Source organism: Schistocerca piceifrons, chromosome 3, assembly GCF_021461385.2.
Source record: "Schistocerca piceifrons isolate TAMUIC-IGC-003096 chromosome 3, iqSchPice1.1, whole genome shotgun sequence".
In the NCBI taxonomy this organism is placed as follows: Eukaryota; Metazoa; Arthropoda; class Insecta; order Orthoptera; family Acrididae; genus Schistocerca; species Schistocerca piceifrons.
The window spans coordinates 637,882,193-637,904,308 of NC_060140.1; the positions used below are offsets into that span (position 1 = coordinate 637,882,193).

The 22,116-nt window shown below is 42.9% G+C and overlaps 1 protein-coding gene across 1 annotated transcript in view; it reads right to left on the minus strand.

Moving 5' to 3' along the window:
• The window catches only part of LOC124788912 (solute carrier family 22 member 3-like), a 76,748-nt gene extending 67,013 nt beyond the window's left edge, over positions 1-9,735 (minus strand). The window contains exon 1 of the mRNA XM_047256194.1: positions 9,626-9,735. Within this exon, the coding sequence (XP_047112150.1) occupies positions 9,626-9,735 (110 nt within the window). The remainder of the gene's footprint in view (positions 1-9,625) is intronic.
• Between the last annotated feature and the right edge of the window lie 12,381 nt (positions 9,736-22,116).

Here is a 22,116-nt window from a genome sequence, read left to right on the forward strand (position 1 = left end):
GGCAGTGAGGTACAACACACACGCACCATGGTCACCGCCCCTCCGAGCAGAGCTTCCGACGAGGCGCGCCTTCAACCATAAGCTACCAGCACTGCAGAAAATACAGCGACTAGACGTATTCAGAGAAACAAATGAAGTTAAAAACCATTCAACAGCCAAGATCGCATAAAATATTTTTGTTTTTATTTTAGACAACCGGTTTCAACATACAATGCTATCATCTCCAGATCTTAAAATCTTTTGCTGTGAAACGTACATTTTACGCTGACCTCGCGCACGAGATGTCAAGTGCGTGAGGTCAATGTAAAACGAACATGTCTTACAACAAAAGAATTTAACACCTGAAGATGACAGCATAGTCTGTTGAAACCCGTTGTCTTAAATAAAAACATTATTTTATGCGATCTTGGCTCTTGAATGGTTTTTAACCATTAAACAGATAGCCCTTCAGTTCTCGCCAAATGAGAAAATTCAAATAAATTAATTAATATCTATACCCGTTTTATAGTGTCTGCTCATGCCACACAGGATCTTTGGTCTTAACCCTTTAAACAATAGATATTTACTGCCAAGGACGGGGTGACCCCTACAGAGTTGAGATTGTATCATCTCTAAAAATATTATGGATGAATTAAAAAACAAAGAAAGGTTTTGAAAGTCTCTTCGGGTTTGCTGCCAAATCCTAAAATTAGCTCGACTGAATATTTCGGCGACCAACTGTTCGCCATCTTCAGGTGAACGCTCCTTCTTCCGATGAGTCCCGCTGAGAAATGAGAAGCAGCGTTCTCCTGAAGATGGCGAAGAGTTCGATCACCGGAATATTGGACTGAGTTGATTTTAGAACCTGACACCAAACCCGAGGAGACTTTCGAGACTTATTACGCGGGGAAATCCTACGAAGTCACAAAGAAAGGTTGTGTTTACTATATTTATTAGTTTCTACCAAATTACTGTATGAATTAAAAGCTGTATATAATGTAATTATTTTAGGTTAAATGGATCGCCAAATGTATACAGTGAAGCGCCAAAGAAACTGGTACAGGCATGCATGTTCAAATACAGACATATGTAAACAGGCACGATACGGCGCTGCTGTCAGCAACGCCTATATAAACAAGTGTCTGTCTCAGTTGTTAGATCGGTTATTAATGCTACAGTGTTAGGTTATGAATATTTAAGTGAGTTTAAACGTGGTGTTACAGTCGGTGCACGAGCAATGGGACATCGCATCCCCGAGATAGCGATGAAGTGGGGATTTTAGATGTACGACCGTTTCACGATTGTACCGTGAATATCAGGAATCCGGTAAAACATCAAATCTCCGACATCGCTGTGGCCGAAAAAAGACGCTGCAAGAATGGGACCAACGACAACTGAAGAGAATCGTTCAGCGTGACAGAAGTGCAACCCTTCTTCAAATTGCTGCAGATTTCAATCCTGGGCCATCAACAAGCGTCAGCGTAGGAACCATTCAACGAAACATCATCGAGATGGGCTTTCGGAGACGAAGGCCCACTCTTGTATCCTTGATAACTGCACAACACAACGCTTTACGCCTCGCCATGTCCCGTCGACACTGACAATGGACTGTTGATGAACGGAAACATGTTGCCTGGTCGGACGAGTCTCGTTTCAAATTCTATCGAGTGGATGGATGTGTACGGTTATGAAGACAGTCTCATGAACCCATGAACCCTGCATGTCCAAAAATGGTTCAAATGGCTCTAAGCACTATGGCACTTAACATCTGAGGTCATAAGTCCCCTAGACTTAGAACTACTTAAACCTAACTACCCTAAGGACATCACACGCATCCATGCCCGATTCAGGATTCGAACCTGCGACCATATCAGCCGCGTGGTTCCTGGCTGAAGTGCCTAGAACCGCTCTGCCACAGCGGCCGGTCCCTGCACGTAAGCAGGGGACTGTTCAAGCTGATGGAGGCTCAGTAACAGTGTGGGGCGTGTGTAGTTCGAGTGATATGGGACCCCTGATACGACTAGCAACGACTTTGACAGGTTGCACGTACGTAAACATCCTGTATGATCCCCTGCATCCATTCATGTCCATAGTGCATTCCGACGGACTTGGGCAATTCCAACAAGACAGTGTGACACCCCACACGTCCATAATTGCTACAGAGTGGCTCCAGGATAACTCTTCTGAGTTTAAACACTTCCACTCGCCACAAAATTCCCCAGTCAGACAGCAGTAGCCGACCGAGACAGACGCAGCAACAGAGAAGTAACCGCTTTTGTGCCATCTACGAGTTCCTAACCAGGAGCGAATTTTATTATATCATCTGTGTGCATTAATAGTTCCGTTTCTGTAATTTCTGCGTGTAAATTTAATATCTAATAGCCACAGTTGTCGCGTTTTCGTTTGCGTCGGAAAGTAAACCGACTTTGTGACATATTACAAGTTCCTAATCAGGGGTAAATTATTTAGTTTCACGTGGGTGCTTCGGTAGTTAGGTTTTTGAATATCTGATTATTACTAGACATAGTTCGTGCGTTTTCGTCAGGGTCTACAGTAGAATTGCGCAGCACGTGCCGATAGTCCGTTTATCTGCGTAGTTTAGTTTTCCACTGTCTTTAGTATGGACAGGGACTGCGATTGTTGTGTGCGGATGCGAGCTGAGTTGGTGACACTTCGCTCTCAGATTCAGGCTGTTACACACCTTGAGGCTGTAGTGGATGGGCACCACTGTTGGGGGCCGGCCGTGGGGCTCCAGCGGACGTAAAGCACGTCCGAGTCTTCCGAACGGTCCTCACCGGTGGCCAACCCAGTTACTGCTCGCACTGAGGCTGACCCCTCACCTCTGATCGAATGGGAGGCCGCCCCGGGGCGAAGTAGGCGGCGAAAGACTTCCCAGGCGGCCGCACGTAAGGCCTCCCCGGTTTGTCCGACAAACAGGTTCCAGGTGCTGTCTGTGGCTGACACTGTGGCTGAGTCAGATGCTATCGCCTGTCCTGTTTCAGATGAAACCACTCAGCCTGCAAGATCCGGGATAGCAGGGGCTGTGTGGCGTGGACTGGGCGGTTTTTTAGGTTAGAGGGTCTCGGGAAAACACAAAATCAAATGGCTCTGAGCACTATGGGACTTAACAGCTGTGGTCATCAGTCCCCTAGAACTTAGAATTACTTATACCTAACTAACCTAAGGACATCACACACATCCATGCCAGAGGCAATATTCGAACCTGCGATCGTAGCAGTCGCACGGTTCCGGACTGCGCGCCTAGAACCGCGAGACCACCACGGCCGGCAGGAAAATACAAGAAGGGCTTCAGTCACAAAACAGGAAGAGTGTAGATACGGGAACCACTGGACTAACAGTTGTAAATTGTCGTAGCTGAGTTGGGAAAGTATCAGAGCTCCAAGCGCTAATAGAAAGCACTGATGCTCAAATCGTTATAGGCACTGGCTAAAGCCGGATATAAGCTCAGCCGAAATTTTTGCGAAGAACCTAACGGTGTTCCGAAAGGATAGGCTAAACATGGTTGGCGGTGGCGTGTTTGTTTGTGTCAGAAGTAGTTTAACTTGTCGTGAAATTGAAATAGATACTCGTACTTCCTGTGAGATAGTATGGGCAGAGGTCATTGTTGGCAACCAGAATAAAATAATAATTGGATCTTTTTACCGACCTTCCAATTCAGACGACACAGTTGGTGAAAGGTTCAAAGAAAACTTGAGTTTGCGATCTGAAGTTTTCCCGGCGTATTTCCAGTTTGAACAGTTCTCGGGTATCCGACCGTGTAGCGTCGAAATTTCTCCATAATATTTCGGCAGATGTACACATTGCCATCTTCAGGTGGTTCCTGACGAATGCTGTGCTGTTCCTCTCGGCGCCTTATATATACTAGCTGTTACCCCCTCTACCGTTCCTCTCCTGGTGTCTTCGGTGCGGCTGGCGCGGCGGCTACTAGAGGTTGTGGGGGAGGCGGCGCCTGGGTCTGAACTGGGGTCTGCAGTCTCCCTGCTGCCGCCGTCGGGGGCGGTCCTCGATCTCTGGGACCGCATCTTTCTCTCCAGGCTGAGTGCAAGGTTCCAAGCCTGACTAAGTTGAAGGCCGCTGTCTCTATTAATTAGATCGTCCTGTAGTCGGATTTCAATGGCCTCCTTAGTAGCGCAGTTCCAGAAATATGAGGACTGACAGAGTATTTTTGTTTTTTCATAGTCTATAGTATGGCCAGTGTTTACACAATGGTCAGCCACGGCACAGCATTCGTCAGGAACCACCTGAAGATGGCAGCGTGTACGTCTGCCAAAATATTGTGGAGAAATTACGACGCTACCCGATCGGATACCCTAGAACTGTTCAAACACTTGAGTTTGATTCCAAACACGTACTCGACTCATACGATAATAGTTGGTGGTGACTTTAATTTACCCTCGATATGATGGCGAAAATACATGTTTAATTCTTGACGTACGCATAAAACGTCAACCGAAATTGTGCCAAACGCATTATTTCGAGCAGTTAGTTCATGAGCCCACACGGATAGTAAACGGTTGCGAGAACACCCTTGACCACTTAGCAACAAATAATTCTGAGTTAATAACCAGCATTAAACCGACTCAGGGATTAGTGAACACGGGGTTGTCGTAGCGAGATTGAATACTGTAATCCCCAAATCCTCGAAAAATAAGCGAAAAATATACCTATTCAAAAAAGCAGATAAAAATTCACTTGACGCCTTCCTGAGAGACAATCTCCGCTCATTCCAAACTAATAATATAAGTGTAGACCAGATGTGCCTTAAATTCAAAGAAACAGTATCGACAGCAATTGAGAGATTTATACCAAATAAATTAACGAACGATGGAGCTGATCCTCCTTCATACACAAAACGGGTTAGAACACTGTTGCAGAAACAACGAAACAAACATACCAAATTTAAACAGACGCAAAATCCTCAAGATTGGCGATCTTTTACAGACGGCCTAAATTTAGCCGAACTTGAATGCGAGATGCCTATAACAGTTTCCACAACGAAACTTTGTCTCGAAACCTGGCAGAAAATCCAAAGAGATTCTGGTCGCATGTGAAGTACATTAGAGGCAATAAACAATCAATGCCTTCTCTGCGCGACAGCAATGGAGATACTATCGAAGACAGTGCTGCCAAAGCAGAGTTACTAAACAAAGGCTTCCGAAATGCCTTCAAAAACGAAGGCGAAGTAAATATTCCAGAATTCGAATCGAGAACAGCTGCAAACATGAGTAACGTAGAAGTGGTGGTGGTTGTTGGGATGTTTAAGGGGGACTAAACAGCGAAGGTCATCAGTCCCCCAGTAACGTAGAAGTAAATATTCTCAGAGTAGTGAAGCAACTTAAATCACTTTATAAAAGCAAGTCTTCTGGACCAGACTGTATACCAATTAGGTTCCTTTCGGAGTTTTCTGACGCATTAACAATCATATACAACCGTTCGCTCGACGAAAGATCCGTACCCAAAGACTGGAAAGTTGCACAGGTCACACCAATATTCAAGAAAGGTAGGAGGAGTAATTCACTAAATTACAGGCCCATGTCGTTAACGTCGATATGCAGCAGGATTTTAGAACATATATTGCGTTCTAACATAATGAATTATCTCGAAGGAAACGGTCTGTTGACACACAGTCAACATGGGTTTAGAAAACATCGTTCTTGTGAAACACAAGTAGCTCTTTATTCACATGAAGTGCTGAGTGCTATTGACAAGGGACTTCAGATCGATTCCGTATTTCGGGATTTCGGGAAGCCTTTTGACACTGTACCACACAAGCGGCTCGTAGTGAAATTGCATGCTTATGGAATATCGTCTCAGTTATGTTACTGGATTTGTGACTTCCTGTCTGAGAGTTCACAGTTCGTAGTAATTGACGGAAGGCCATCAAGTAAAGCAGTAGTGGTTTCTGGCGTTCCCCAAGGTAGTGTTATAGGCCCTTTGCTGTTCTTTATCTATATAAACGATATGGGAGACAGTCTGAGCAGCCGTCTTCGGTTGTTTGCAGATGACGCTGTCGTTTATCGACTAATTAAGTCATCAGAAGATCAAAACAAACTGCAAAACGATTTAGAAGAAATATCGGAATGGTGCGAAAAGTGGCAGTTGACCCTAAGTAACGAAAAGTTTGAGGTCATCCACATGAGTGCTAAAAGGAACTCGTTAAACTTCGGTTACACGATAAATCAGTCTAATCTAAAAGCCGTAAATTCAACTAAATACCTAGGTATTACAATTATGAACAACTGAAACTGGAAGGAACACATAGAAAATGTTGTGGGGAAGGCTAACCAGAGATTGCGTTTTATTGGCAGGACAGTTAGAAAATGTAACAGACCTACTAAGGAGACTGCTTACACTACGCTTGTCCCTCGTTTTTTAGAATACTGCTGCGCGGTGTGGGATACCTACCAGATAGGACTGACGGAGTACATCGAAAAAGTTCAAAGAAAGGCAGCACGTTTTGTATTATCGCGAAATATGGGAGAGAGTGTCACAGAAATGATACAGGATTTGAGGTGGAAATCATTAAAAGAAAGGCGTTTTTCGTTGCGACGGAATCTTCTCACGAAATTCCAATCACCAACTGTCTCCTCCGAATGCGAAAATATTTTGTTGACACCGACCTACATAAGAAGGAACGATCACCACGATAAAATAAGGGAAATCAGAGCTCGTACGGAAAGATATAGATGTTCGTTCTTTCCGCGCACTATAGGAGATTTGAATAATAGAGAACTTTGAATGTAGTTCGATGAACCCCCTGACAGTCACTTAAACGTGATTTGCAGAGTATCCATGTGGATGTAGATGTAGATTACTGGGCATATCTGGAATGCCTTGCAACGTGCTGTTCGAAAATGATCTCCACCGCCTCGTTCTCTTACCGATTTTTAGACATCCCTGAAGGATTCATGGTGTCAGTTCCCTCTAGCGCTACTTCAGACATTAGTCGAGTCCATGCCATGTCGTGTTGCGGCACTTCTGCGGGCTCGCATGGACTCTGAACGATGTTAGGCAGTTGAACCAGTTTCAAAAAATGTTCGAATGTGTGTTAAATCTTATAGGACTTAACCGCTAAATTCATCAGTCCCTAAACTTACACACTACTTAACCTAAATTATCCTAAGGACAAACACACACACACCCACGCCCGAGGGAGGACTCGAACCGCCGCCGGGACCAGCCGCACAGTCCATGACTGCAGCGCCTTCGACCGCTCGGCTAATCCCGCGCTGAACCAGTTTCTTTGACTCTTTGATGTAATTAAGAAATATCTTTAACTACTTTATTCTCACTTACCATTCCACGACTAGCTTTGAAGCATGGGATGTTTTAGGAAAATTAATCCAATTTTGCAAAGACACCATCTTCCACGTGAATGTATACAGAAACTTAGTGGGCATACGCAGAATAGCTAATAGTTTACCTTCGCTCTAATTGTCCGCTGCCAGATAATGTGGTTGTGGTAGGCGCCCCTGATAAAGCTTTCTTGTTCCCTCGCTCGCTTGTTAACAGCACGCATGTACTGACTCCAGACATGCTCGCAAAAATACACAGGTTTCACTGTCGTATGTGTGTTTATTGTGCTTCCATTGGATGAACATTGAGTACATGTGTAAGGCAAATAAAAACATTGATCTTCAACGTAGTTTTAAAAAGTTTCCCAGTGTCGTTTTGCAACCACGTAAAAGATAAACACTTTTAAATTACAAGGGTTCTTTGGCGATAATTACTTTCTAATCAAATGTACAAGTTAAAATCCTTCTCACATTTCTATCTACGTTTATGTAAAGATACAGTCTTGTAAAACCCGTCAATCTCTTTGAAACAACCCGTACTATGACGATATCATCAACGTCGCTTAGCACTGGGTACAGAAATATGTCAATTATGAAGAACTGCTCGAACATCGTATCCCATTCTTTTCATCTCCGTACATACAGTTGTTGTACAATATGGACTGCTGGTAGCACTTTGGAACTCACGAGTGATTCTTTCCTCTGATTTCATTCGATTTTGTACAACCACACACCGCAGTGCTCTATGGTCCATGTCCGACAGTACGTGAGGGCTACCTTGTCTTTGTTTAGCTGTGGTAGTTTCGTCACGCTTCCACCACACAGTCACATCAGTAACAGCAGACTGTGGCAGTTCCAGAAGGGTTAAAATATCCCTGATGGATTTATAACTCGGATGACATCCTGCGACTAACTCACCTTCCAACAAGCCACTGAGCCCCCCCCCCCCCCCCCCCTGTTACCAACCCGCTCTGTTGCTACTACTCCTCTACTGGCAACACAATAGTCCCCGACTCCTCTTACTTTGGCGTATCAGCCTCTCGTCACATGTAGCGGCCATTTTCCCATTTACATAGTGGTATCTGAATACTTTCGACCAGATAGTGTATCACTATCGTGGTTTGGAAGCGTTCTTCATGGTGACTGTCTTGAATCCCAGACATAGTAAGATCACACTGATCAAATTATGCGCTTGATATACTCTTTGATCATACATTACCCTCCAGAGCAGATTGAAGTGGACGAACATGACTAACGTATGGACTAACTGCACCTCTGAAAAGTTTCGCATGTGGTTGAAGTACCTTATCGCTCTAACTCTGTGCACACGCACGATTTTCCTATGATTGAATTATCTAAGTCCCTCAAGATGAAAATGCGACAAAATTGGTTCTGCGAAGTCAGTCGGGATTTTTGTGTGAAACGAACATCTCTCAATTCACTCGTTTGCAACCGAAGTGTTTCTGAATCCACTAACGTGTGGGTCTGTTCTATTCTAGTATGAGTCCAAGACACATTTTCCAAATTTTCGGACCTCTGGGCGAACAGACCAACTGCTCTGAACCTTCCATACATTTCAGGACACTGTAACTCGTGAGGGACTTATAAACCGTACAGACAAGTGAAATCGCAGAATTAGTGTATCACGTCGAAGCAGTTGTCAGTCCTGCTGTGTAGCACTTAGTGTTCGTTGGCCTTGTACTAGCTTACATCGAATTTTCGCTGCCATCCAAGTGGTATCTTTGCAGTTGAATATCGTAAATCTCCTCTACAATGTGCTCATTACGGATGTACAGACGCGAGTCATACGTTGTGTTTTAACACACTAATGTTAAATATCTTAGAATAATGCACATTTCTAAAAGGACGCCTTTACCAAACACACAGTGCAATTCTCGTTTGTTCAGAAAACTTGGCGGCCATGCACTGATGCTTCGTCTGTCTGCCTTCGTCTTTTACCAAGTACTCTTAACTCGTTTACACTTCCGCAGTTATCAGAGCCACCGACGCGCGCCTCTTGGCAGCGTCGGCGTTCCTTGAGACACAAAACAGGTAGTCATCAGCAGCAAGTAGGTTGATATGTGTTCTTGCGTCAATCAGTTTGTCAAGCGCTAATCGCTAAGGTTCAGCTTCCAGAAATGAGAAGAGCATCTGTTTGTATCGTACTACTGCTAATTTACTTTGAAAATTCATGAACTGCTGTTTGCGAAGGAAATGTTGAGAAAATACTACATTTGTAATTAAGAGTAGTAGTCACCAAACGTTTTTCTACAAATGTGTTGCTTAAATGTCTTCTTTACACTACAATACGGTGAAGAGGTCCTACTTACATATAGGTGAACTCATAAAATATATGCAACTGTTGTGTCACTATCGACAAGGAGAACAATTTCATGTCAGCATTATTCATTGCTTTACTGTTATCGCCCACACGGGACATCCCGCCTCTAACTCACAGTGCGACTCACCTCCAAAAGAGAAACATTGGTAGACAGCATAGTCCCGGAAAAAGAAGGAAATAGATCCAGCTGCGGAAAACCCAGGCAAGTAGACCACTGATAATCATAGACACGCCGGTGCTAATGCATGCCATGGCACAGATGGTCGTACGGTGCTTGACGTCCGTGAGTTCCAGGCCTGTAACATAACAAACACGTTAACCCAACGTTAACAAGGTGTTTGATCAAGAATATAAATTTAAGGCACCCCAAATCTGTTATATGGTAACCCCATTCATTTGCTTTTAATAGAAGTGATGTTGGCGGTGGTAGTAGTAGTGGTAGAATTAGTTAAAAAAATGGTTCAGATGTCTCTAGGCACTATGGGACTGAACATCTGAAGTCATCAGTCCACTAGACTCAGAACGACTTAAACCCTTAAACCTAACTAACCTAAGGACATCACACACATCCATGCCCGAGGCAGGATTCGAATCTGCGACCGTAGCAGCAGCGCAGTTCCGGACTGAAGCGCCTAGAATGGCTCGGCCACACTGGCCGGCAGCATTAGTAGTAATAACTGTTACTATTGTTACAAGCATGGATTGTTAGGATAGCAACCACCATTTTAGTCTGCCACACAACTGACTATAGCCGGCCGAAGTGGCCGTGCGGTTAAAGGCGCTGCAGTCTGGAACCGCAAGACCGCTACGGTCGCAGGTTCGAATCCTGCCTCGGGCATGGATGTTTGTGATATCCTTAGATTAGTTAGGTTTAACTAGTTCTAAGTTCTAGGGGACTAATGACCTCAGCAGTTGAGTCCCATAGTGCTCAGAGCCATTTGAACAACTGACTATAGTACTAAGTAACTTTCCTTGGGGAAACGTCCACTCAGTCTCTTGTGGACAACGGATGTCTAACACGTAGGAGAACTAGACTCCCTTTTGTTGAAAGTCCCCTTTAATCAAAAGGAGAGAAATGTGCTGTTATCCTTTAAGTAAATTAATGTAATTTAGGGCGGACGTGTGATATCTGCATCTGATCACAGCGCCCTTACTTCGTATTCTTTTGTTAAGTCTTCAAGCCGAAAGTCTGTCACTCAACTAACAATTAATATTTCTTATAAAAACTAATTCGGCAAGCGACCTTGTGACGTGTGGCCGACAGTACCTTGTACGAGTTGTAGTCAGACCTCTCTTCTGTATCTCTTCTCAACAGTGTTCCTTAAAAAGAATATCGTCTTCACTCCAGGGATTCCTATTTCAATTCCCAAAACATATCCGTAATACTTGCATGTTGATCGAACCTACCAGTAGCAAATCTAGCCCACAACCTCTGAATTGCTTCGATTACGTCCTTCAACAGTCCTCGAACAGTACTGAGGAATGGGTCGTACTAGTGCACTATAACTCTGTCTCCTATACAGAAGATCTATACTTCCAAAAATTCTTCCAATGGACCGAAGTCGACCGTTCGCCTTCCCTACTACAGTCCTTATATGCTCGTTCCACTTCATACCGATTTCCGATGTTACTCCCAGATATTTAATCGATTGTGTCAAGCACCACATTGCTAATACTGTATTCGAACATTACGAGACTTCTTGTCTTCTAAACTCTATTAACTTTTTCTATATTTAGAAGTAGCTACCATTCACCATCCCACCTAGATATTTTGTATAAGTCTCCTTGTATCCTCCTACAGTCGCTCAACGATGACACCACGCCGTACACCACAGCATCATCAGCAAACAGCCACAGATTGCTTCTTACCTTTGTATGTAAATCCTTGTAATAGATGGCAACAAGGTTTTCGTCTATTCAGTATGAAATGAAAATTCAAATACCTGCAGCCCTCTCTTTTCCATATTAATAACTTACGCGTAAACAAATTAAATGCAAAATAGACGACTGCAGGTATTTTAATTTTGATTTCACCTTGCTGCTTGCCCTGTCTGTCAGACCATTTATGTATGTGGACTGTAACAGCGGCCCTATCACATCGCCTGGGTTACTCCTGATGAACTCTCGCCGTCGACGACAACGTAATGGGTTCTATCACTTAAGAAATATTCGAGCCATTCACATATCTGCTAACCTGCTCTGTATGTTCGAACCTACGTTAAAAGTCGGCAATGCGGCACCGTGTCAATTGCTCTTCGGAAATCTAGGAACACGGAGACTACCTGTTGACCTTTATCCATAGTCGGCAGAATATCATTTAAGAAAATGACAAGTTGAGTTTCGCACGAGCTACGCTTCCTAAATCCGTGCTGATTTGTGGACAATAGCTTTCTTGTCTCAAGGAAATTTATTATATTTAAACTGAGGAAATGTTCAAGGATTCTGGTCTGTGTTTCTAAGTACGTCTTTTTACTCTTTTTACGTACAGGAATCACCTGCATTGTTCTCCAGTCACTTGGGGGCTTTGCTCAGGTCGTCAGAAGCGCGATAGATGCAGCCTACGTAAGGGGAGCATCCATGGTTTAGGGGTAGCGTCTTCCATTAGTAATTAAAACCATACCACCGGTTAAATTTTGGGTAAAAAGCATCAGCAGCATTGGCTGAAGACTTCCGGCATCGGAAGTTATCTCTCATTCAGTCACCGGCCTTGCCAAAGAGGGTGGAGGAGAGGATAGAGGTTCCCATCGTTGGGGTGGGAAACTGCCTCAAAGTGCAGAAGAATCGGCAATGATCAATGGCATGGGAATTCAGAAGGGAATGGAAACCAATGTATCAGACACATAACGTTTATTCACAGGGCATGTGGCCTGTAATTCAAAAGTGTCATGATGACGTCTCCTTTGGCTGAGAAGTCTCAGAAGTGGGAAAGAAAACCATCGATACACGTAAAAGTAACTGCGAAGAAACCATGGGTAACAGAATAGATACTTTAGTTGATCTATGAAAAAAGGAAATACAAAAATGTTCAAGGAAATTGCGGAATACAGAAAAAGAAGCCACTTAGGAATGGTATCAAAAGGAAATATAGGGAAGCTAAGGTGAGATGGCTGCATGCAAAATGTGAAGAATTCGAAAACGAAATGATTGAAGGACTGACTCAACATATAGGATACTCAGAACGACCTTCGCTGAAACTAATAGCAAGTGTGATAACAATAATAGTGCAATGGGGATACCACTGTTAACTGCAGAGCGGATAGGTGGAAAGAATACATTGAAGGCCTCTATAAGGGGGCGGACTTGCCTGATGACACGAGAGAGAATAAACAGGAGACGAAAGAGAACAGACCGGGGATCCAGAAATTGAATCAGAAACTGAAAGAGCTCTGAAAGATTTAAAATCTAATGAAGTAGAAGGGATAGATAACATTCCATCAGAATTTCTGAAATCATTGGGGGAAGTGACAACAACACGACTAATCACGTTGGTGTGTACGATGTTTGAGTCCGACGATATATCATCTGACTTTCGGAAAAAAATATTATCCACACAATTCCGAAAATTGCAAGAGACTAAAAGTGTGAGAATTATCTCACAATCAGCTCAACAGCTCATACATCCAAGTTACTGACAACAATTACGTACACAAGAGTGGGAGAGAGAACTGAGGATGTGTTAGTTGATGATTTGTTTGGCTTTGGGAAAGGTAAAGACGCCTGAGACGCAATTTCGACGTCGTTATTGATAATGGAAGCAAGACTAAAAAAAAATAAAGACACTTACATACGAATTTTAAACCTGCAAAAAACGTTCGACAAGGTAAAGCAGTGCACGATGTTCAAAATTCTGAGAAAAATAGGGGTAAGCTATAGGGTAACAGATCGAAAAGGGTGTAAGTCAGGGATGTAGTCCTTCACGCTTACTGTTGAATCCGTACATAGAAGAAGCAATGGCTGAAACAAAAGAAAAGTTCAAGAGTGGAATTAAAATTCAATGTGAAGGCGTGTCAGTGATAGGATTCGCTGATGACACCGCTACCCTCAGCGAAGTGAAGGAGAATTACAGAATCTGGAGGAATTGAATGAACAGTCTAATAAGTACAAAATATGGATTGAGAATTTCAGAATCTGAGGGAATGGAACAAACACAATGAGTACAAAATATGGATGAGGAGTAAATCGAAGAAGGAAGAAAGTAATGAGAAGCAGAAATAAGAATAGCGAGAAACTTCAAATCAGAATTGGTGATCACGAAATACATGTAGTTAAGAAATTTTGCTTCCTAGGTAGCAAAAATCCCATGACGGTTGGAGAAAGGAGAACATAAAAAGCAGACAACCACTGACAAAATGGGAATTCTGTCTTAGAGAAGTCTACTACACTACTGGCCATTAAAATTGCTACACCACGAAGATGGCGTGCTACAGACGCGAAATTTAACCGGCAGGAAGAGGAGGCTGTGACAAACAAATGATCAGCTTTTCAGAGCATTCACACGAGGTTGGCGCCGGTGGAGATACCTAAAACGTGCTGACATGAGGAAAGTTTCCAACCAATTTCTCATACATAAACAGCAGTCGACCGACGTTGCCTGGTGAAATGTTGTTGTGATGCCTCGTGTATGGAGGAGAAATCCGTACCATCACGTTTCCGACTCTGACAAAGGACATTGCTGCTCGTGTTGGTCGAGATCCAATGACTGTTAGCAGAATATTTAATCTATGGGTTCAGGAGGGTAATACAGAACGCCGTGCTGGATCCCAACGGCCTCGTATCACTAGCAGTCGAGATGACAGGCATCTTATCCGCATGGCTGTAACGGATCGTGCAGCCACGTTTCGATCCCGGAGTCAACAGATGGGGACGTTAACAAGACAACAACCAACTTTACGAACAGTTCGACGACTTGTGCAGCAGCATGGACTATCAGCTTGGAGACCATGGCTGCGGTTACCTTTAACGCCGCGTCACAGACAGGAGCGCCTGCGATGGTGTACTCAACGACGAACCTGGGTGCACGAATGGCAAAACGCCATTTTTTCGGATGAATCCAGGTTCTGTTTACAGTATCATGATGGTCGCATCTGTGTTTGGCGACATCGTGTTGAACGCACATTGGAAGCTTGTATTCGTCATCGCCATATTGGCTTATCACCCGGAGTGATGGTATGGGGTGCCACTGGTTACACGTCTCGGTCACCTCTTGTTCGCATTGACGGCACTTTGAACAGTGGATCTTACATTTCAGATGTGTTACGACCCGAGGCTCTACCCATCATTCAATCCCTGCGAAACCCTACATTTTAACAGGATAATGCACGACCGCATGTTGCACGTCCTGTACGGGCCTTTCTGGATACAGAAAATGTTCGACTGCTGCCCTGGCCTGCACATTCTGTAGATCTCTCACCAATTGAAAACCTCTTGTCAATGGTGGCCGAGCAACTGGCTCCTCACAATACGCCAGTCACTACTCTTGATGAACTGTGGTATCGTGTTGAAGCTGCATTAGCAGCTGTACCTGTACACGCCATCCAAGCTCTGTTTGACTCAATGCCCAGGCGTATCAAGGCCGTTATTACGGCCAGACGTGGTTGTTCTGGGTACTGATTTCTCAGGATCTATGCACCAAATTGCGTGAAAATGTAATCACATGTCAGTTCTAGTGTAATATATTTGTCCAATGAATACCAGTTTATCATCTGCATTTCTTCTTGGTGTAGAAATTTTACTGGCCAGTAGATTAGTTTCAAACATAGACCTCAATTTGAGGAAGAAATTTCTGAGAAAGTGCGTTTGGAGCACAGCGTTGTATGGTTGTAAACACGAACTGTGGGGAAAACAGAGAAGAAAATACTTGAATCCATTTAGATGTGGTGCTACAGAAAAAAATTTTGAAAATTAGGTGGACTGATAAAGTAAGGACTGAGGAAGTTCTCCACAGAATCGGTGAGAAAGGGAATATATGGAATACACTGACAAGAACAAGGGACATAATGGTAGGACAAAGGTTAAGACATCAGGGAATAACTTCCGTGGTACTAGAGAGAGCTGTAGAGGGTAAAAATTGTAGAGGAATACAGAGATTGGAGTACATTCATCAAATAACTCAGGACGTAGGTTGCAAGTGCTACTCCAAGATGAAGAGGTTGGCACAGGAGAGGAATTCGTGGCTAAAAAATTTTAAAAAAATAAGGCGCCCAATAGAGCAGAGTACTCTTTGTAAAACCAAACTGGGATTCCATCGGGACCGGAGACATATATGTATTCAACTCTTTGAGTCTCTTTTATAAGCCAGGGAGAAAGGCGAAATTTGAAATTTCAGTTTTCGTTTTTCTGTCTTCTACTGCCACACCAGAAGGCCCAACGGGTGACTAGATAGAAGCCTTCGATCTACTTAGCGATTTTACACAGGACCAGAAATTTCTCTGGTTATCGGCAAGATGTTTTGTTAAGGTATGATGATGACAGTTCTATGCTTCGCTCATCGAGCTTTTTATAGACGCACGAATCTCCAAAAACTTTCGTGTGTCGTCGTTTGCACGTTCTCTTTTGATCCAACAGTGCAACAATCTTTGCTTCCTAAGTATTTTACTAATTTCGTTATTAAACCACGGTCGTTTCTTTCCGTCCTTAATTCACTTATTCGGCATGTACTTCTCTGAAGAGCGATTAACAATCTATTTAAACTTTGCCTATAATTCCTCTACGTCCGTCACATTGAAACTAAATGACGTCCATTCATTGTCTAGGCGGGATGCTAACAACTGCTTATCCTCTCATTCTAGCAAAAATACTCCCGTAGTCGTCTTGATTGACTTATTACCTTTAGTAGCAATCGTCAGTATGATGACATAATGGTCACTAATCGCTATCTGTATACTGACACCGCCGATAAGTTCAAATCGGTTTCTAGCTAGAAGGCCTAAAATAATTCCATTGAGTGTGAGTCTTCAATCTTTCCAAGATATTTATCGGAAAATATGTTAAAGTGTACTTCATAAGACTGCCTATCCCGTAACCCCTGCAAAGAATTCGTAAACGACCCAGTCTGTAATCGGTAAAGTCACCTCCAACTGATATTTTGTGATCTGGGTATTTCCGCGCTACATAGCGTAGAATTTCTTTGTATGGGTCTAAAACTTTCACAAAAATGTCCAACAATTAGCTCGATATTACCTATACCTATTATTCCCGTCCAGTCGCACTAACGTTCTTCAATAGAGATAATATTTTTGTCGAATACAGTGAACATTCTTCCTCGTTTGGCGTCTGAATGTATGATCCTGTTTTTCTTTAAGAGCTTTCGTTACATCTTCAATCAAAATTTTTAGACCATTTCTTTTACGATAACTATGTGTATTGGCTGACAGTAGTTTTCCAACGACTGTGTACCTATTGTAAACGTGAACGTAGGTTACTCCATGAATGTTGAATTGGATTGGGCACATGTATGGAATGTGGCTGATAATGAATTTTGAAGAGAAAGAGCCCTATAATTCAAAGTCATCATCCCGAGATCGCTGGCGAGACTCAAATTCAATCACATCATTGACTCATTTTATTAATCGCAAAGGCAAATTTGAAGTGTTACATATTCTACAGGAATTTGCATGCTGCGGACGAGCCTCAGGCATGTTGAACACTGTTTCACACGCCCACGACACATATGCTAACATGCAGTGTGTCAAGTTACATGAACAACTTATGTTATGATGCCTGTCACTTATGAAGCTTAAATGCCCATTGTCTTCATTTTTCCATTCCAATGTGAAATAGTTGTTCTTTGGAAGTCAAACAATGGATGTTGTTATATAAGTTAACATACCAACCATTCTTTTATGAAAAATTTTAAAGAAAATTTTCCAGTGGCAACTTACCAGCAATTAAACTACCATAACATATTAAAAAAGTTCTGACTCAGATGGTGAATTCCACAAGATCCATAAAATGTGGTGCATGTAGTAAGAAACTGCCAAACTTGGTGTGTAGAAAATAGGTTAGGCCACTGATTTAAAGAGGTCAGATTATGATGGCCAAGAGGCAAGAAGCAATTGCGGAAGGAAAGATGACACTCGCTGTATCATTTATATCCATCAAAATTGATGAGTGAAGGTGCAACGATTAGGGATGACAAATTGTGGGATTTATTAGACACACAGGTGTCTATGATCTGTCTACTATGTAAACAGATCAGACAACAAACTGCACCAAAAGTAAGTCCAGAGTATGGTGCTGGGAAAGGCACAAGTGTTCTGGAGCACAGTTCACCCGTTCCTGCCGTGTATTTACTTACGTTGGTATAATGACATCTGTAGATATCGTGAGGAAATAGGATAGTAGTACCTTGAGACAAAGGAAACTATATGCTCGATTATATGTGACTATGTTATGTCACTATTTGGTCCCACACTGCACACTGCAGAGACCCTCCGACCATAAATTAGTCTCTGTTTAGCCGGCCGCGGTGGCCGAGCGCTTCTAGGCTCTTCAGTCGGGAACCGTGCGACTGGTACGGTTCGAATCCTGCCTCGGGCATGGATGTGTGTGATGTCCTTAGGTTAGTTAGGTTTAAGTAGTTCTAAGTTCTAGGGGACTGATGACCTCAGCAGTTAAGTCCCATAGTGTTCAGAGCCATTTTTAGTCTCTGTTTACACCCTCTGCTGACGAATAAGCAGATTCTGTGGAGCACCGTACAATGGATTAGAAACTGTATATAATATAATAACAGGCAACATACTAACAGATAATTCATCAGACCAGCCTGTGCTTTGAGTAAGCCGTCCATGGGCACTAGACACCAAGAGTAACAATGCAGATAGTACATCTCATCATGCTGGGAAAAGGCGGAATATGTTTAACAACCAGCATTTCGAAGCATTTTTGGAAAGACCTGGGAAAACGCTTTGGGGAACAGAACCGTGGAAAGTAAGGCTTCTTCAAACTACTCTGAACACTACAGATATCATTTGAAAGTGGATCGTGGACCAGAGGAGATAGGACACCTTTTAGGATTTGGAATTCCATTGAACTCAGGCACTGTCAGACAAAAATGTTTAATATAATGTAAGTGTCGCAACGACTGGGTAACATAAATAATTTAGAAGTAAGAGAGAGATGGACAGCTGTGCTACATTGACTATAAACAGAGAGAGAAACACACAGCTTTTAGCGTCAAGTGTTATGGGGCATGGTACTGGTGTCAGGGAAATAGAGGATCTTCCTTAAAAACATCTTTCCACTGGTTCAGCCAATAAAAATATGAGACGGATGAAAAACGCTGAGACGGGAGTCCTTTTAGGTAGCAGACGGTGCAAGAACACTTCTCCGCCATCCTGTTTCTCCAGCAGGCGCTCTGCAGCCAGGAGCCGTGGTGCGACTGCCCCTTTGGCCGCGCAACTGGGCAGCTAGGCGCCTCTCTGAGCAGACATGATGAGATGGGCCTTAGAACTTTTTCCTGTTGATTTCAACGTAGCCGTAGATGCCAATTGTTGGTACAAAACGAGTGACTGATTTTGCATCCACTTTAGCCTCCATCTGCAGATTAACTTGGTGAAATCTATCGGTGACAGTCAGACGAACCGTGTTTATTGGAATCAGACCTGAGAGTCCTTGACTAGGTTTACCAAGGTATTAATTTAAGGTTGGCAATGTTTGTCAGATCATTTATCATGCACTGTAATGTAATAAACAGAGTTAATTGTGATACTTATTTAATTTCGTAGATAATGAATTCCTTGCTCATTATTTTGGAGGGCAACAGTTTGAATATGTAAAATCAAAAGGGGCACTTTACATATACCTAGTTAATATCCTAGCAGTGTGCGCTTAACCTTAGGAAGATAGTGTGTTTTGTGGTTTTTATGTCGATACTCTGTATTGCAGTTACTTTGTCCCTTCAACAGCAGTGTATGTTGTCTGCATTTGTTCCTTAATTTCCACTACTCTCATGTTTGTTATGCAATTACGTGAGAGAGTTCCATTTGTTCACGGTATCATTAAAATTTAACCAGGCTTTTCTCTTGTTATTACACAAACCACTTCACTGGGTGTCAATCTTCAGTTCCTTAAGAGAACTTGTGATCCTTGACATCAAAACATTATCAGTGAGATAATTTAATTTTTTGTGAACTGTTAATGAATACCCTTTAGCAGTCACTATTGAGGAACACTATCACTGATGTCCCCGGACAGTAGCTGAGTTAGTTAGTATTCATCTGCAGCTGGGAATTGCCCTGACTGCTGCAAGAGGTACCCAAGTACTATCTTGTTCCTTGGGTACCGTCCTTTCTCAAAAATAAAAGTCTCAGCAGTACTCGTAAACTCCATTGTTAATGGTTTGTCAATGAGGTTTAGGTGCCATGTGCAGGATGGCGGCAAAACGCCTCGCTGGGAGTGACTAGTAGCGGTGAGGAATCAAAGAGCAGGTAGCACGTGATTTACTGAGTAGGTAATTTCCTGGAATACTTGGCGCTAATTTCACGGATTTCTCTTTAAGCTTAAATTTCGCTGGGTGCTGTTTTCATTTATCTATTGACGACAACCAACACATGGTACCATTATTCAGCACTAAGGCTGAGGCTACCCTCCAACTAATGAAACTGGTTGACACAGAATGCTGCAAGGAATGCATTACTTGTTTTGGGTGGCAGGTGCAGATGAGATGGGGTTACAATATGCTATGGCGATACTCACTGAGGTGGTCAGATGTGGTCGACCAAAACTTTGACATCGACTATGCCTACCCTCATGTTCCCGTGCAGTCCAACACTGGTCCACTAGCACAACGGCTTGCCCGACAAATCTGGATCATACGTGATTCAAACAACTGGCCAATTGGAGATCTGAAATGAGGCCCCTTTCAAACTTTGTCATTTGCTGATATCGGTTTCTTACGTGAGTACACTGCATCACCATGTCCTTCATAGTGATCACTCACCATCTGACACTGTTCAAACTGGTAACAGCACTAAACACAAATAACACTAATGCACTCTTTTGGCCATTCTACTTTCACAGGGAATTGCAATTCTGATCATTCATACCATCTGATGGTGTGTTCGTGTACGAAGTTCCATTGACTGGAGGCTTCACTTTTCTTATTATACATGACATACATCTTGCTTCATTGGTTCACGGGCGTTGCGTCGGATAATGTTGTGGAAGCTGTAAAACATTTCAACGCGACAGCTGCTCGCTATCTTCAGATGCTTACTGATGTGTTGCTGCAATATCTCGTCAATATATACGCTGACTCGCTAGAAAAGCCCAGGCGCCAAAGGGTCGGGCTATAACGTCATCGTAGACGAATCGCAGAGCACGTTATAGCCCGACACGTTGGCGACAGCGCTTTTCTAGCGAGTCAGCCTATATATTGGCAAGCCATTGCAGCAACAGGTCATTAAGCACCTGAAGTTGACGATCAGCTGTATCGTTGAAATATTGTGCAGCTTCCACAACATTATCCGTCGCGACGCACGTGAACCAATGAAGCAAGATGTATGTCATGTATAATAATAATGACTGATGCTTGTGACTCCATGTGGTCCCGTCGCCTTCCTGGTGAACTGCTGTGCTGTCAGTGAAAATGCTACGAAAATAACAGCTATCTGCACCAAGTAACAGGGCACCTGTCATACCAATAAATCAGCTCTCGGCGACTGAAACTCGCTGTAGGAGAAATCCCCTTGCCTATATAGTTCATTACCGCTGCGCTTGAATGTTTAAATGGTAGTGGGTCTGCAATGCAAAGTGAGAACAATGTATTAACATACAGTTTTGAACTTAAATGTTTGTGAAATTTTTGCTGTATATCATTAGTGTTAATACCCTTATGCAAAGACGATCCGTTTTTGGTTATACTGAAATGTGTAGTTGAACAGACCGTTTCCCAAATGGCTTAATTATAAGGAGCTGTTGTAGACATTAACTACAGGGAGAAGACACACAGCACATGTCTGTCAAGATATCGACATCATTGTTTGAACTATACAAATACAAGACACACTACACGCATTTATTTTTGTTTGGCACACTTTGTCCTACAAATAAATTAAATGTAGCTTAAACTGCCCGATTCTGCCCAAATTTTTCGGGTTGGTTCCCATTGTTGTAAGGCAAATGTCACAACGGAAATTTTCGACCAAAACGTTCAAATATTTCTTTCATTTCACTCTCAGCCCACTGGGATTTGGTACACCACTCGCAGCTTGCTGGTGGAGTGAAGAAAAGAAATAACTATACGAATTAAGATATAAAAATATTTAAAATTTGTCACGTACAGTTCACCTTCTATGTTGGCAACTTCACATATCTGCCTTTTTATATGGATGTTTTTTAAACCTTGAAAATAGTGGAACCGAGTATTGGACCTTGGGATTTACTGATATCCTGGACTTTTACGATAGCAAGCTGTTTTCTACAAAAACCTACTTAAATTCTCAGATAGATGGAAGACAACTCACTGACAAAGGTAAGTGA